Here is a 16,637-nt window from a genome sequence, read left to right on the forward strand (position 1 = left end):
AGCCACAACCGTAATAGTATGGTGTTAATTATCTGATTCGAAACACCGTTTACAGCACGAAAAGCTTTTCTAGACAAACTAAAGAGTAAACTATTACACTTGACCACACAAACTACTTATAAACCATTATTCCTGACCAGACAGGTTAAATAGTAAACTATTACACTTGACCATACTACTTGCAGCATATTACCCTTCGCCAAATAAACAACTTGTAAGGCATTACACTTGACTAGATTACTAGTAATGCATTACACTTAATTATAATAGTAGTAAAGCTTATTCTTGATCAGACAGACCACAATTAAAGCCTACACTTTGACCACATCAAACACAAGTAAAACATTATAATTGATAAGACAGATCACAAGTAAAGAATTACACCTGAAAGATAAACCACTAGCGTCGCAATGCAATTCGTACAACAAATATTGCGTATAGGCTCTTTGAAGTAATTTCAAACCAACTTACATAATTGAACAACTGAGCTACTGGTGTGATGATGTAATTATTTACAGGATCCATCATCATCATCTTGACAGAGAGTCCTGAGAATGGTGAAAGAAGCGAAGAGCTTGAGTGTTTCGATTTGAAGTTCGGCAACACTGGAGCTATATGCTGGACATTATGGTACAACGCTATGTCCATCCACAAGAAATAAAAAACAAGTCCTGATATGCACGTGAAGGCTAAGCTCTGCTTTAGCACAGGATAGTTCATAACCACGTCAGTGTAATGCTCAGTCGTAATACTGACCTTTACTTGTCTTTGAACTGTTCAGTAGTGCGACCGTAGTGACAGTAGGTATCACAAAATTCTTTTCTTTCTAGAATGGACAGGAAAGAATAAACAAAAAAACGAACCACAGCATAAGTACATACCCCTCCACACACACACACATATATATATACACACTAGATATTTTCGGAGACCCTACAAGAGATACGGAAGATCTTTCGTAGCGTCCCTCAAAGTGTTCTGTTTTAAGAGTAAATAAACCAAAATTAAAAATAAAAGAAATAAATATTTTATTTATTTTCAAGTTCATATGTCATGCTGTGTTGTAGCATACAGAGTGCGTAATTCTTCTTGTCATTTGAAACATGCTCACGTTTTACTGAGTACAAATCGCATCGTTAAATGTCCCTTATGTGACGTCATTTTAGTGTCTACTGACTGACTGACAACCCACCACGTGTCTTTGGTTTGACCAATAGTCAGTCCTTTACTAACCTAAAATACTTTTGGTGTTTAAATGACATCAAAAACCAAACAAAAGCTTAATAATGTTCACCATTACATGAGAGTTTTTTTTTCCAACCAATACTGATGAACCATAAACTTGGCAAAACTAGTATGCTGCAGCAGATGTGTGTAATTAAAGAATAAGTTTGTCCTCTATTTCATCTTTTCTTCACTAATATTTACGTTTCTTTCTCAGCTCGATATTATGTACAACCGAAAATTAGTTGGATATTTAAAAGCTAAGCCTAAAATGCATTAAGTACCAAGTCAAACCAGCGAATTGTTAATGGTGGTACACCACTGTGACGCTATAATTCTTCTCAAGAAGTGAAAGTTTGAACTCTAGTCCTTGCTTTTTAGATAAACGTAGCGAACACTGAGACTTGCAGCATTTCAGAAAATGTAATATAATCAGAGTCGACAGAGTGTCAGGTCCAAATCCCTTGCAATTTCAGTATTCATTTCTTTAAAAATATTTTATTTATACAGAACGATGCTTCATACTTAAAGTTCCTAAAGTATGAAATAGAAACTTTCTGTCACAAACTGGCTGTACATCGATTCTGAATCTCAACTCAAGAAATTGGGCAAAAACCGTTGGAAAAAAATCAGTTAAATAAAAACTAAATCCAGAAGTTTAGTTGAAGTACTTGCTTCGAAAAAACAAAATCGTAAATTGATTCTATTCGTTCTTCAGTTTAAACTTGTTATCGATCTGTAATTATTTATAGTACTCTGTTCTAAAATTGACGGTATCGTAGTTTTAATATCCACCTTAATACGCAGTATCTTTGTTTTAATCTTCACTTTAACAAGCAGTATTATAGTTTTAATCTCCATTTTAACAAGCAACGTCATGGTTTTAATCTCACTTTCACAAGTAGTATCAAAGTTTTAATCTTTTAATTGGTAGTATTATAGTTTTACCCTCTACTGTAATACAAAGTATTACTGTTTTAACCTACCTTATAATATCCTATCACAGTTTAAACCTATAGCATAAAAAATATATTAAATAAATATATTAAAACGTTACGTAACGTATTATAGCTACATTATAAACATTTGAATACATTTTAGTTCTGATATATGTCAGATAACTAGCTTTGATCACAAGTTGTTGTGAATTATGTCAAACCCATCATGCCAGATGTAATCAAATATTTATAATGCAATTGAATTAACTAAGTGGTTTAACTGTGGTAATATAGTTATATTATATGACATAATACAAAACTTATAATGATTAAAATGCTGTGATTTATCCGTTCTCTGCCCTCACGATTATTAATAATTTCGGCCGTAACTAATTCCAGTAATGCTGCGCGTGTAAAATACAATGTAAAAAAACGTAATTTTTTTAAATATTCTTGAGATCTAAACACACCATGCATGCCTATAAACATGACTATTTATAAAATTTGGCACTGAATGTAGTATATCAGTGGTCAGAAGTTCAGAAACATTTGACCCCACAGTCAAACACATGCATAAATAAAATCTAACAACAAAATAATTCTTTTCGAAACACTCAGAGCGAACTCCGTGGTTTTAACCTCAGTAAAGGTCGAGTGCACAGCTACTATACATAGAAACTATACATTTGTTTGTTTGTTTCTAAATTTCGCGCAAAGCTACACGAAAGATATCTGTGCTACCCGTCCCTAATTTAGCAGTGCAAGACTAGAGGGAAAACAACTAGTCATCACCACCCACCGCCAACTCTTGGACTACTATTTTACCAACGAATAGTGTGATTTACCGTAACATATAACGCCCTCATGGCTGAAAGAGCGAGCATGTTTTGTGTAACAGGGATTCGAATCCGCGTTTCTCAGATTACGAGTCGAGCTCCTTAATCAACTGGCCATGCCGGGATTAATTACACTTTTAGAGAGGCTTATGCTTTACCATTTAGCGTATCGTTTTTAAGAAAAATAGAAAAAGAGAGATAGGTAGATAAGGAAGACAGGCAGACTAGCAAACAGTTAGAGAGAGAGAAAAAAATAGACATAAATGAACAGACCAAATGCATCCTATTTCCTTATAAGAAACTCGTTCCAGTGTAACTTGCAAACGTTCTTTGACTTCTACTGCAAGTGTTGAAACGTTATAACATATGTTCTTTTGTTACCACACATACAACCAAATCCTTTGAGTACATATTTCGCAACAAAATCACACAAGAGAGCATTTCATGACTATGTTATACGTGGATGTCACAAGGCTGATTCATACAATTGATAACTGAATCATAAATGAAGGTAGTGATAGTGTATACAAGGTAATTACATCATCTAAATTATATATATATATACTCTGCTGGCCAAAATATTAAGGCCAATGAACATAAAGAAAAAATATGCATTTTGCGTTGTTAGGCTCAACCACTTATTTGAGTAGAGCTTTGAAAGATGAAAATAAGAAAAGGGAAAATAAAAAAAAAATAACAACTTTTTATCATTAAAAAGGGAAAATGTAAACACTATGAAATTAGCCTAAATACTAGCTGGTCAAAAGTTTAAGACCATACCAAAAAGAAGTCCTAAACAGGGTAAGAAATGCCCAATAAGAAGTCTCTGCGAATAGCTTCAAAAATTCGCTTTGACATGGTCGGTATAAGCGTTTGTAGAAGGCTGGCTGGAATGTTATTCCAAGTGGTAAAGATGGCTTCACGAAGATCATGCATTGTTTGAAATTGACGTTAATTTCTATAGACTTTCCTTGCTATCCACCCTCAAACATTTTCAATGGGGTTCAATTCGGGCGAACATGCTGGATGGTCCAAAAAAATCATGTTATTTGCCATGAAAAAGTTCTTTGTCCTACGGGTATTATGGATTGAAGCATTGTCCTGCTGAAAAATCCAGTCATTTCCACACAAGCGAGGGCCTTCAGTCAATAAGAATGCTCTCTCCAACATACCAATGTCGCCAGTCGCTGTTTGACGTCACTGTATAACCTGAAGCTCTATTGTTCCATCCATGGATAAGAAAGCACCCTAAATCATGATGGAACCTCCTCCACTGTGTCGTGTAGAAAATGTCTCCGGTGGCATATCCTTATCGTGCCAGTAACGTTGGAAGTCATGTGGACCATTCAGGTTATTTTTTTTCTCATCAGAGAACAAAACCTTCGTCCACTTTTCTACGTCCCAAGTTTGGTGCTTCATAGCAAAGTTTAACCGAGCTGTTTCGTGGTGTAGGAAGGAGGCGTAGAATTTGAAGACGTTTACGGTTTTTAAAGCTTTTCTCTCGTAGATGCCGTCTTATTGTTTTTGAGCTGCATTCTGCGTCCGTAAGGGCCTTAATCTGGTTCGACGATCGGTTGGTGTCTTGCCGGACAATCCGTCGAATCCTCCTGCTCAACGCCGGCGAAATTTTCTTGAACCGACCACTTGAAATTCTCGTTCCGCATCCTTCAGGGCCTTTAAGAAATGAGCAACACCAGTTTTACTACGCCCAATCTCACCAGCGATGGCACGTTGATAGAGACCTTACTTTTGCAGCTCGACAATTCTGCCACTTTTAAACTCTGTCAACTTTTTTAACTTGGGTGCCATGTTTTTACCCAATGTAACACAAGAGATGTCAGTGGGTGATGCTGACAACGCTAATGCTTGAATGAACAGAAATGACTAAATGTCGTTACATGTTTACCGATTAACGCTACGTTTCAGTATGGTCTCAAACTTTTGACCAGCTAGTATTTAGGCTAATTTCATAGTGTTCACATTTTCCTTATTAAATGCTAAAAAAGGTTTTTTTTTATTTTCCCTTTTCTTATTTTCATCTTTCGAAGCTATACTCAAATAAGTGGTTGAGTCTAGCAGCGCAAAATGCATATTAGCCTTAAGATTTTGGCCAGCAATGTATTTTATAAGAATTATACTTACTCTGTAGGCTTATATATTTTAACGTAATATTTGAAAATCAACTAAAATAAATTACAACTGATGTTTTCTTACTAAGAAAAAATTTGAACTGCTATGAAAAAAAAGGAAAACACGAAATAAAGTTTTCTCTAGAATGTTTCACTTAATTATTTTCGTTTAAAGATAAATACCCCCATGCAAATATTTATCGTAATAACAAAATTAAAATAAAGACGAAAAACGCAATTTATTCGAATCACATAAACGTAATTAAAGTATTTTTCTGCTTTTCGGTCATGTCAAACATTACTGCTATTATAATTTAAAGGTACAGCTTTATCTCGCATTACTCCTTTTACTGTGTGAAACTCGATTACGCGATACAGTCCAGCGTAGCCAGGTGATTAAGGCACGCGACTTGTAATATGAGGGTTGTGGGTTTGAATTCCCATCACACCACACATGCTCGTCCTTTGAGCCGTGAGGGCGTTATAATGTTACGATCAATCCGACTATTCGTTGGTAAAAGAGTAGCCCATGAGTTGGCGGTGGATGGTTATTACTAACTGCCTTCCCTCTAGTCTTACATTGCTAAATTAGAAACGGCTAACGCAAGTAGCCCTCGTGTAGTTTTGCGCGAAATTCAAAACAAACAAGCGAAAGTAATGTTTGATGCCCCACGTAGCACCTTGTGATCAGACAAACCCACACTCCATCCCGCCATCTCTTCAATACACTACGCTAAAATTTTAATCACTTTAATAAACACTGTGACTAATGACAAAAAATGTGAATAAAAGATACACCCATGAATTACAGAAGTGAAAGAAAATGACACTCTGTGATGTTATTTTAACCATAAAATCCTGTATGAAACTAAGTATTAGTTGATATGAAGAATATGAGTAAGTTGACTCTATTAGTAATGTCTTTTCTTTTAGATAATAAAGTTTAAAACGTGTTTTATGGTTAGGAGTTTCAGATCTTTGTTGCGGTTGGTACTTTATAAGATCAACAATGTGTAATTACTAATAAGCTGCTAATTTTATCATTATTAGTGTGTCTCTTTCCAGTATTGCTATAGTTTAAGCTCACAGGATTAACTGCTAACCTCCCTCGTTTCGGACGCCCCACCAAAATTCCAGAGAGAACCAAGATTAAGGTTCTCAGAGAAGTTAGTAAGAACCCTTGTTTGACACGTAATGACATACAGAAAGGGGTAAGGGAAACTGGGGTTAAAGTAAGCACCTCTACAGTTACGAACATGTTACAAGAAAACAAATTTTCTGGGTTCAAAGCATGCCATCCTCGTAGAACTCCATATTTAAAGCTTGTTCATTTAGAAGCACGATTGAGGTATGCAAGAAATATCATGTAGATAAACCCTTTACCTATTGGAAGAGTATTCTTTGGTCAGACTAGACTAAAATCGAGCTTTTCGGCCACAATGATGTTTGCAATATTTTCCGTAAGAAAAGGGAACGAAATATTCCAAAGAACACCGTCTCTACAGTTAAAACGGAGGTGGCTCGATCATGCTATGGGGCTCCTTCAGATCTTCTGGTGTAGGCAGCATTCACCGCGTCAACGGAATCATGAAAAAAAGAAGAGTACGTTGATATATTAGGCACTTATATCAAGAATGCTGCAAGTTCCGAGCATCATTCTACCCTAAGCACACATTAAAATATGTGCAATCCTGGTTGCAGAGGAGCCATATAAGCGTTCTGGAGTGGCCATCGCAGTCACCCGATCTCAACCCAATTGAAAACGTTTGGCATGAGTTGAAGACCAGGGTTCATCAGCGTCATCGGAAACACTTGCAAGAGTTGCAGGTCTTCTGTAAAGAAGAATGGAAGAAAATACCAGTCGAGTACTGTCAAACGATCATGGAGGGCTATGAGGAGAGATTGCACCAAGTAATTCACCTGAAAGGCTACACAACTGACCATTAAAGTAGACGTACGAACACTTTCTGTTCCTACTATGTTTGGTTATTTGTTTATAAACAGTTTATTTGTCGTTCAATTTACATAAAAATTTATGTGGATATGTGTTAGTATAATATTTATAATATACTGTACTTTCGTTATTCTAAGCGTGATACATTTTAAGTTATGAGGAAAAAAGTACTCACGACGTAAGGGTAAGAACACTTTCTGTCGTAACTGTACTATTCAGTTTTCTTTGTTTAAGTTAGACTGACAAAAAGTTAGGTGAGCTATATTTTCATAAGACTTGCGATTTTACTGAGATTAATATATATTTGCATTGTAAAATATCCTTTTTCAAGAAAACACATTCTGCTCGGCATGAGTTTGAGTTTAGCACGATTCAAACCTAATATTAATAGAGTCAGAGTGATTATACTCATGAGTGAACATCAATAAAGCTTTCTGGCTTCACCGTCAGCATACAAGCCCTTGTTTAAGTGTTTAGACAAGAATTTAATTGTGTTGTTTAATATGATAATTGCATACAAGCAGTTGTCTAGGTTTTTAGACCAATTATATAAGTAATCCCACAGTGTGAACTTCTATTTCTTCCACACAGAACTACACAAGACTAATAGTTTTAATGATTCATGTGAAATTTACAACCCTACTGTTATATATACACATATAAATTAAGTTACAAATCGTTTGGTGTTTAAACTTTAACCAAACACAACATTTTTTCTGCACTCTCTTTTAACGATAACATATCAGACCAATTGCATAGACATTACTGAAATAATCTTCAACAGGGAGCAAAACAAAAACTGTTGAGATAAATATATTAAAAAACAATTGTTTACTCGTCAGCTTCTGTTCTGTGATTGCTCTTATAAACAATATTTCTTTTTAAGTTTTCTCTCTTCTGCATGCTAACACTGAACTATGTCATTGCTGTATTATCATACATGTAGTTATGAAATAAGTTTTCTTTTTACTGAGTGCCTTACTCTGCACTATCTCATTGCCATGTTAATACAATTGTGACATAAGTTTTTTCGTGCTGACTGAGTACACTGACCTATGTCAATGCCACGTTTCTACAGTTGTGAAAACACATTGAAAATATATATATTACATTTTATTTATAGTTTATCACTGTAAGACCAGGTGGCAGTGAGAATAACGTAACACTACGTTAAGAAAAATTACCAGCATCAGAAACACTAATCTACTTTGCAGTAAAATATAATATTTATTCTACCTACTTCAAATCCCTAGTTAAGGATAACGGTTTTGTTTCGCTACGTTCAGAAAAGTAAAAATAAGACAATATATATATATATTTAATTTCTTCAAGAAGACAAATCAACATGTTGTAAGCTAAAAACACTCGCAGAAAAACAAACCTAAAGGCAATTAAAATTATAAACAAGAATGAGTTACTTCTAAAGAGGAAATTATTAGCGACATGGTTTATGACATGCGCCATAATTAAAATAAAACATGCATGTTTAAGTCATGCTGGCTTTATAATTGCATTTCTTCGCATGAGGAAAATAAAAACAAGAGCTAAGCCTGTTTGTTGATTTTTTTGTTAACTTGTGACTAAAGGTTGTTGTTACTGTTAATGTTTTCAAACAGCGTGAGAGTCTAAAGAAATAAGTGTTTTCAAAGGTGCTTGGTGGTCAAATGATTGTATAATTTATCACCTACTGAATATACATTTAATCATGATTATAAAAATAGAAAACTTATCATTTAGAAGCTAATTGAAACATTGCCATGAACCAACTGCTTTCTGACTTTTTCTTTTCCTTGAAGGAACGCACTAGTTTCAAAGTTGTAATTGGACAATAATATCATCAACTATGAAATTTTGCTGGAAATTGGATTATGATATGAAATTAATATTTTCTTTGATTTTTAGGGCTACATTGGGCTATCTGTTTTGTTCACCGCAAGGAATTTTAGTGTTGTAAATTCGTAAACTTACCGCTATCCCATTTAGGGACTGAAGGTACTAAAATCAATGTGAAGTTAGATATTTAAGTACTACTTAGTTATATAGCTACACCATCAACATAACACATATCACGTGGAAAACGTTGGGTATAATAACATACGAGTTCTAAAATACGAACTAGGTTTCACTGAACAAATTCTAAGTATACAATTAAGATTATTTTTTATTTGTAGTGGGCATAAAACTATACAAAGAGATATCTGTTCTATACCCACCAAGTGTATTAAAACCCAGGTTTTTAGCGGTATAAGCCTTCAGATTTACCGTTGTAACACTCATAAAATCTCTAAATTTCCGAGAAGAAAATAATATATTTTTCAAGTATTATTTAACCACTTGTACGACAAATACAAACAAAAATAATTATTTAGTGAAAATAAATAAGAATTGTGTAGTATAAGTAAAAAACTATGCAATGATTTTTCTCAGGTATCGAGACCCGTTGTAAGTTCGTAGACATAACGCTGTGCCACTTGAGGCAGAGGCAAATTAGAACTAGTAATTATTTACGTCTCTAAGTATAGCCATACTCGGAACAAGAAGTCGTTACTTACGTGCTCTGAGTGTAGCAATACTCAGGACAAGACGTCATTATTTACGTGCTATGAGTGTAGCGATACTCAAAACAAGAAATCATTATTTACGGACGGGACGGTAGGTGATAATGACTAGATGCCTTCCCTCTAGTCTAATACTGCTAAGTTAGGGAGGGCTAGTGCAGATAGCCCTCGTGTAGCTTTGCGCGATATTCAAAAAAAAAACACTGTTAGCGTGCTCTGAGTGTAGCAATACTCAAAAAAGCGAGTCCTTATTTACGTGCTTTAGGTGTAGCAGTATTTAAAACAAGAAGTCACTACTCACGTCAACATTAATCTTTCGATTAATCATTCGAAGCACAAAGCTACACAATTGGCTATCTGCGTTGTGCCTACCACGAGTATTAAATCCCACTTTTTACTTGTACAAACCTTCAGAGCTACTTGGGGAAGGTTGAACAAAGATAACTCACAGTTGAAGCTGCAAATTCTTTTAAGGACCACTGAATAAATGACAACGGTAACAAACACGTAAAGTATATTCTTGGGTATCTGAAATTAGTTCAAGTTAGAGCTCAGTATTCAGTTATCTAGATATGACCATTCGTAGATACATATATGTTGTGCATAGCACTGCCTACAACTACGCGTATGCGTTAAGTAATGTAACACTGGTTCCATTTGTAGCTTATAAAAAGGTAATGGTACATTACTGCTTCGTTCAAGCAAGGAAAACCCAAACAACAAATACAACTGTGACTAGTTTAGAAACGAACAACCACTAGTTAATACACTCACATTTGTATTTCCTGTAAAAGTAGAACGAACGAATCACATATATTCTTGCGCCAACGGAAGTAAAACTTGATATCACATCGCGTGTATTCAGTTAGTTACGTATCTAAGGATGAACAAGTTTATTTGGATTATGACGTAGCTACTAAGGCTACCTGATTCTGCCCCTAAGTTGGAGCTACTGACCAGATTTGAAGAAAGCTCTTTATTTCCATTGCTAACTATTGAGCTCTCAAACGTACTTGCCTTTCCAACCAAATGGACATGATAATTTTATGGTCAATTACACTGCTAACTTGTAAAATAATAGCCTGAGAGTTGGCGGTCAGTGTTGAAAGTTGGATGCCTTCTCTCTGTTTAGCAACTCAAAATTAGTTATCCTTATTAGCTTTGCCACTACTCAAAAGTAAAGCAACAAGTATGATGCCCCCTCGCTTGATAAGGCAGGTATGTTTAGTTAGAATGTAAATGAAACGCAAAACCCTCGATTAGTGACGTAAACACTTTAATCACCAGACTTGAAAAATTCGAAAAATAAGAATAAGAAATTATAATGACAATATTACAATTACTTGAATAATATAATAACCAGAAAAAGTAATAAATAGGATCCCTAGCTTTGATTACTTGATTATTTTCGTGACATTAACTGTTATAATTTGAGTCTATAGGTAATCGATTAATCGAGTTCATCAACCAGATCTGATATTTGTTTGAATAAGTAAAAGGAGGCAATAAAATAATGAAGCTGTAGTTTTATTTATTAAGTAGTAATATGTAGAGAAGACTACAATGAGCTTAGCAAAATTAGCTAGTTTTTGTCTCAGTATAGTGAAGGCCCGGCATGGCCAAGCGTGTTAAGGCGTTCGACTCGTAATCTGAGGGTCGCGGGTTCGAATTCTGATCGCACCAAACATGCTTGCCCTTTCAGCCGTGGGAGCGTTATAATGTGACGGTCAATCCCACTATTCGTTGGTAAAAGAGTAGTTCAAGAGTTGGCGGTGGGTGGTGATGACTAGCTGCCTTCCCTCTAGTCTTACACTGCTAACTTAGGGACGACTAGCGCAGATAGCCCTCAAGGAGCTTTGCGCGAACTTCAAAACAAACAATATGGTGCGTAAGCTGTGGTACGTGAAAGATACTGGACATTTCTTTCCATTTTAGTTTAAACAGGTGATATTTCGTATTCACTAAAAGTTTTTCAAATTTGTTGCACACGTATTTCGGCATGAGCGCAAATTTAGTTTAGATTTGCTTGTTGTTTAGCAGAAAGCTGCAGTATAGAGTATATTTTCTCTGCCCGCCACAGGTACATAAACCATAAGTATTTTGATACATATATCTTTAAATATATATATATATATATTTAGGATTAACTGTCCAAGACATATGGAACGTGACAGATGGCTATCGTGTGTATATATATGTATATAGATAACCATATACCTTCTGTTATTTCTCAAGAATAGTTTCTAGGCCCAGTTTTGGTTTTTATCTATATGAATGACTTACATTGTTTATACTTCTAAAGCCAAATTTTTCTTTGTGCTCATGATATTATTTTATCAAACTACTGACTGTATAAAAATGACCTTAAAAACCACTAGGTGGCTCTAAAGTAACAATATTTTAAAATAGTAACAAGTGTAAATGGATGTTTCCACTCGTTTAATAGCCATTTGTTTGATATTTTTACATTACGTTTCAACTTCGACTCTTGAGTTATTCTTTTATCAATTAATAGTGCATGAGACCGTCATATAATAACGCCTTTGCGACCTTCCGATTGCAAGTCGAGCGCCATAACTGGACCATGTCAGGCCTAACCTTTTAGAAAATATGTGTCAAATTGAAGCTGACAGATACAGTAACGTCAAGAAAACGTCGTTGTTTGTTTAAAGTATTAAACAATTTGAATTAATTTTATATTAATCTGGAAGTGATAAAAAAATTCTTATTATACAATATTGAATTCAAAATCAACATATATTGACTTACGACACGAAAATTAGTTATATGAATCTAGTTACAAAATGTGTAATTTTTTGTTTGCCTACAATATCTTAGTATCTTAGATTGTGAGACGCACAATCCACTTTCATTTTAAATAATTAATTTCAAACACAGTAAGCCTAGGTATATTTAACAGTCTACACTAAAAGATGAAACACAAGAAAAGTTGATTATTTCAAAATATTTGTGTTCTACAATAGACCAACGTTTAATTGGAGAGGCTGTAACAATACAATTCGGTGCTCTGTCTCTATGGTGCCCGTTGGGCAGGTTTGTGTTTAACAAAAGCGCAATATGTTTTATTGTATTGTTCATTTCGAAAATAGAAATAAATCGATGCTCTAGAAGCGTTATAAACTTTGATTCTTTCTTAATATAAGCCCCCCAGTGGCATAGCGGAATGTCTAAGGACTTACAACACTAGAAACTGGGTTTCGATACAAGTGGTGGGCAGAACACGGATATATCAATGTGTAGCTCTCTCCTTCATTCCAAACAAACAAACAACCTTTCTTAGCATACGCTTTTCATTGTTTCATTTCGATAAGAGAAGTCCTCCGACGGTACAGCAGAAAGTCTATTAATTTACAATGCTAAAATCCGAGGTTTGACTATTTGAGGTGAGCATAGCAGATAGCACACTGTGGCTTTGCTCTAAAACAAACACACACAAGTTTAACAAGGAAAAATAAATTTAATAACAAACTTACCTTGGAAATTAATACAGTAATGTTAAACTAAAGCAGTGCTTCAAATAATTCTTAAGGGTTACAGAAGTAAACTAAACACATAGAGAGACTTACGTTAGCTTAACTATCACTGAATCTGCAGCAGCTGTTTCGATGTGTGACCTAAATAAAAGTCGTTTTATTGATCTGTTAGTATAACTTGTTCAAAGGTTATGTATTTATTTTGATAATAATAATTTCAGTGTAGATAATGTTTGTCAAGAAGAGTTCCGAGCAAAGGTTACCGATAGTACAGTGCGTAGGAATATGTTAAAATCAGAGTTCAGTCATCTGAAAGAGCAAACTAAACAGTATGATAAATTTCTCTCATCTAGCGATAAATGAGTAACATCAGATTTCTACAATTATTTTGCGCAATGTACTGACATTTGAGCAGACAACTGACATTCATATTACTCCTCTTGCACGAAATATAAGTAACAGCCACATTTTCATCATCAAGTTACAGAAACGTTGAAAGCATAACTTAATGGTTGAAACCAGTTTATAGTTCTGCTCCCATTCCTGATAAATTTCAGACTACTAACTCCTTCCCCATTCATCTCATCATGGCCTTGCATCTTCAGTAGAAAAAAACAAACAAAAAGGTGCTTTATCGCTTGAAATTTTCCATAGTAATACCTGAAGTGGCTACGTATGTGGAAACACAAAGATGTTTATACACATACAAGATAAGATTTTATATCCATAGGGTTGCGACACTAAATAATTTCTCCATCCTTTCATATCTATGCTTCTTGGCCCTGAAACCTAGAGCTTACACGATAATTATCCTCTTGAGATGTTACTGTTTGGCTGCAATGGTTTTAGAAGTCAACTACAAGGCGACCAAGAAAGTAAAGTTTTTGTTTGTTTTTTTTTATTTCCCGCAAAGCTACATGAGGGCTATCTGCGCTAGCCGTCCCTAATTTAGCAGTGTAAGACTTACTAGAGAGAAGGCAGCTAGTCATCATCACCCACCGTCAACTCTTGGGCTACTCTTTTACCAACGAATAGTAGGATTGACCATACATTAAAAAGCCCACATAGCTGAAAAGGAGAGAATATTTGGTGCAACAGGGATTCGAACCCGCGACCCTCAGATTACGAGTAAAACGCCTTATCCCACCTAGTCATGCTGGGCCTGAAGGTAAAGTACTTGGCAAGTAGTGAGTTGGTTAATAGATTATGACAAATATAAAAAAAAAACACTTTAATATAAGTGGAAAGCTTAGTTATCACAACATAAAATATTCTAAAAACGAGCAATCATAAATGTAAACATAAAACAAAATTGAAAATTTTGAAACTGTTATATATATAAATATATCTCACATGCAATGTTTTTTTATAATCTCACTGTTACTATTATTTAGATTTTTAGTAATATTTTTACACAAATAACAAATGTTTAATTACAATCAACAAAATACAAAAAGGTGAAGGACTAATAAAGCTACATTTATATGAAACCATGTTTAGATAATCTCTCCTATGTAAATTATACTAGAATGTAAAATAAAACTATAAATTAATTAAAGGAAAGAAATCCTATTTGCACTAGTAACCAAAAATAACTAGCAGGAGGTGTTCAATCTAAAATCATAACCGTCCGTAACTACTATGAGATTCAGTGTTATTAATAACTTAGCTAGTTAGCTAAATGCCTTACTATTCCTGTAAGAAAATTAGACAATCTGATTTTGAAACACAAATTCTGTGTATTACCTGGAAAAGAGAAAGTTAATAACTTGCTTCATCGCCTCACAGCGACCAAGGAAACTAAAAAAAAACAATAAGTTTAAAAAAGCTTATCTTATAGTTAAAGAGATAGAAAACATGCAGTACGTCCCTCTATTATTAGTCGAGGCTCAGACGTTTGGATGTACTCGTAGCATAAACAGCAATTTGTTATGAAACTCTACTAACACGAGTATCGCAACTTCTTGTCTGTAATAACATATAGTTATAGTTATAAAGATCATACTTCAAAGTACTTCATAAGCTACTTGTTTAGAGGCCACCCTGTTCTGCGAGATATTTCTATAAATGTATTCCTTATTCTTATGAAATTTGCCGAGATCATGATTGCGTAAGATATATTTATTTATGAAATTTTCTCATTGATCCGGAAAAATTACGATTTTCACCTTGTCTTTCAAACACTTTACAAGAAGAAAGAAGGGGTAATCTTAGGCTCAAGAGAATTCGCTCATTTTGAGCACTGTCGTTCACTGAAGTGTTGTTCCGAAAGACGAGAGAAGGAACTTCATAAAATATAGTAAATAATAAATAAAAACGTTTTCTAGTTTCTGAGTTTTTAACATTTTGAGCAAACGTCCTTCTTCACTGCCTCATGAAGGGAGTCTGATCGAAACGTTATGTTTGAGCTGAATTAAAGCTGGACACTTATAAAACATTCACGGTTCACTTACTTTAGAATAAAAACTAACAAGTACAGTGAAACATAACTTAGGTCATTAACATGGTTGTAATTTCTATCTGCGCATCCTCAACGACATTCTAAACTGTTTGTTTTAGTTAAGCGTAAAGTTACATTACACTTCTCACCGAAATATCGAAGCCCGGTTTCTAGCGGGGTAGGTCCAGGTACACATAGATGATGCTGTATTACTGGAGGATGGCAAAATTATAAAAGTAATTAAGAACTCATTTAAGTATATTTTGATCATAAAGCCAAATAAAACTGCCTTTACACTCCAGGTAATTAAAAACAACTCTTATTTTAACCAACGTTTTATTGTAAAACCGTAATGGCATTGAATCCGCAATATTTTTTTTTTCTAACCGTTTTATCAAAATGCTTAAATCCCTCTAGCACACAATATGAATTCTTATTGCTTTCTGTGTTTTTGTTTTTTATCTCACTCAAGGCTAGTGCAGATAGTTCTCGTGTAGCCTTGAATAGTGGGATTGGCCGTGTAACAGATTTATTGTTATACATTTATTTTAATGCCAACGCTTATTTCTGTATAGTTTTCTTTTTTGCATGTGACGTATATTCTTAATCCTGTAATGCACAAGTCCTGTCTGTCTTCGAAATTTGTAGAAGGTTCTTGAACACGAGAATTAACAACATACTAGGTGTGTAAGTAATACTAGTGATTGACAGTATTGTTGCCAAGCGAATTTTGATAGATGTTCTAGAGTCTTACGCTCAAAGACTATTATTATTATTATTGTACAGCTATAGCTTAGGAAGCTATAATTGTAATTAACGCCTACTAATTGGAAAACTATAGAACCAGGAACGTTTATAGATTTCAAACGTTACAAACCGTTTAACTTCAGTGAATTTCTTCGGACGTTTTTATTCCTACGAGGGAATTAGAAATCTTCACCGGAGGAAGTAAGCTTGTAAGGGTGTGACGTCAACCGACCTAACCAGCAAAAGCGAGATATGATAATGTCAACTCAGAATTAATTTGCTCGTCGTGAACCGGGATCGTGTATAAAATATTCAGT

General features: G+C 34.6%; 1 protein-coding gene across 5 annotated transcripts in view; it reads right to left on the reverse strand.

Annotated features, from left to right (window-relative positions):
* Positions 1–13,305, reverse strand: part of LOC143257010 (ceramide phosphoethanolamine synthase-like) — a 41,833-nt gene extending 28,528 nt beyond the window's left edge. For 2 of the 5 annotated variants that reach the window (XM_076515055.1, XM_076515059.1), the window contains exons 1-2: positions 13,134–13,262; positions 472–826 (exon numbers count right to left, since the gene is read on the reverse strand). In XM_076515055.1, the coding sequence (XP_076371170.1) occupies positions 472–720 (249 nt within the window). In that variant the 5' untranslated portion in view covers positions 721–826; positions 13,134–13,262. Of the gene's footprint in view, positions 1–471; positions 827–6,510; positions 6,680–10,047; positions 10,070–13,133 lie in introns of those variants that run through there. The other 3 variants (XM_076515057.1, XM_076515056.1, XM_076515058.1) reach the window with 3 other exon arrangements.
* Positions 13,306–16,637: the final 3,332 nt, after the last annotated feature.

The sequence above is a fragment of the Tachypleus tridentatus genome, chromosome 7, assembly GCF_004210375.1.
Source record: "Tachypleus tridentatus isolate NWPU-2018 chromosome 7, ASM421037v1, whole genome shotgun sequence".
Classification (NCBI taxonomy): Eukaryota; Metazoa; Arthropoda; class Merostomata; order Xiphosura; family Limulidae; genus Tachypleus; species Tachypleus tridentatus.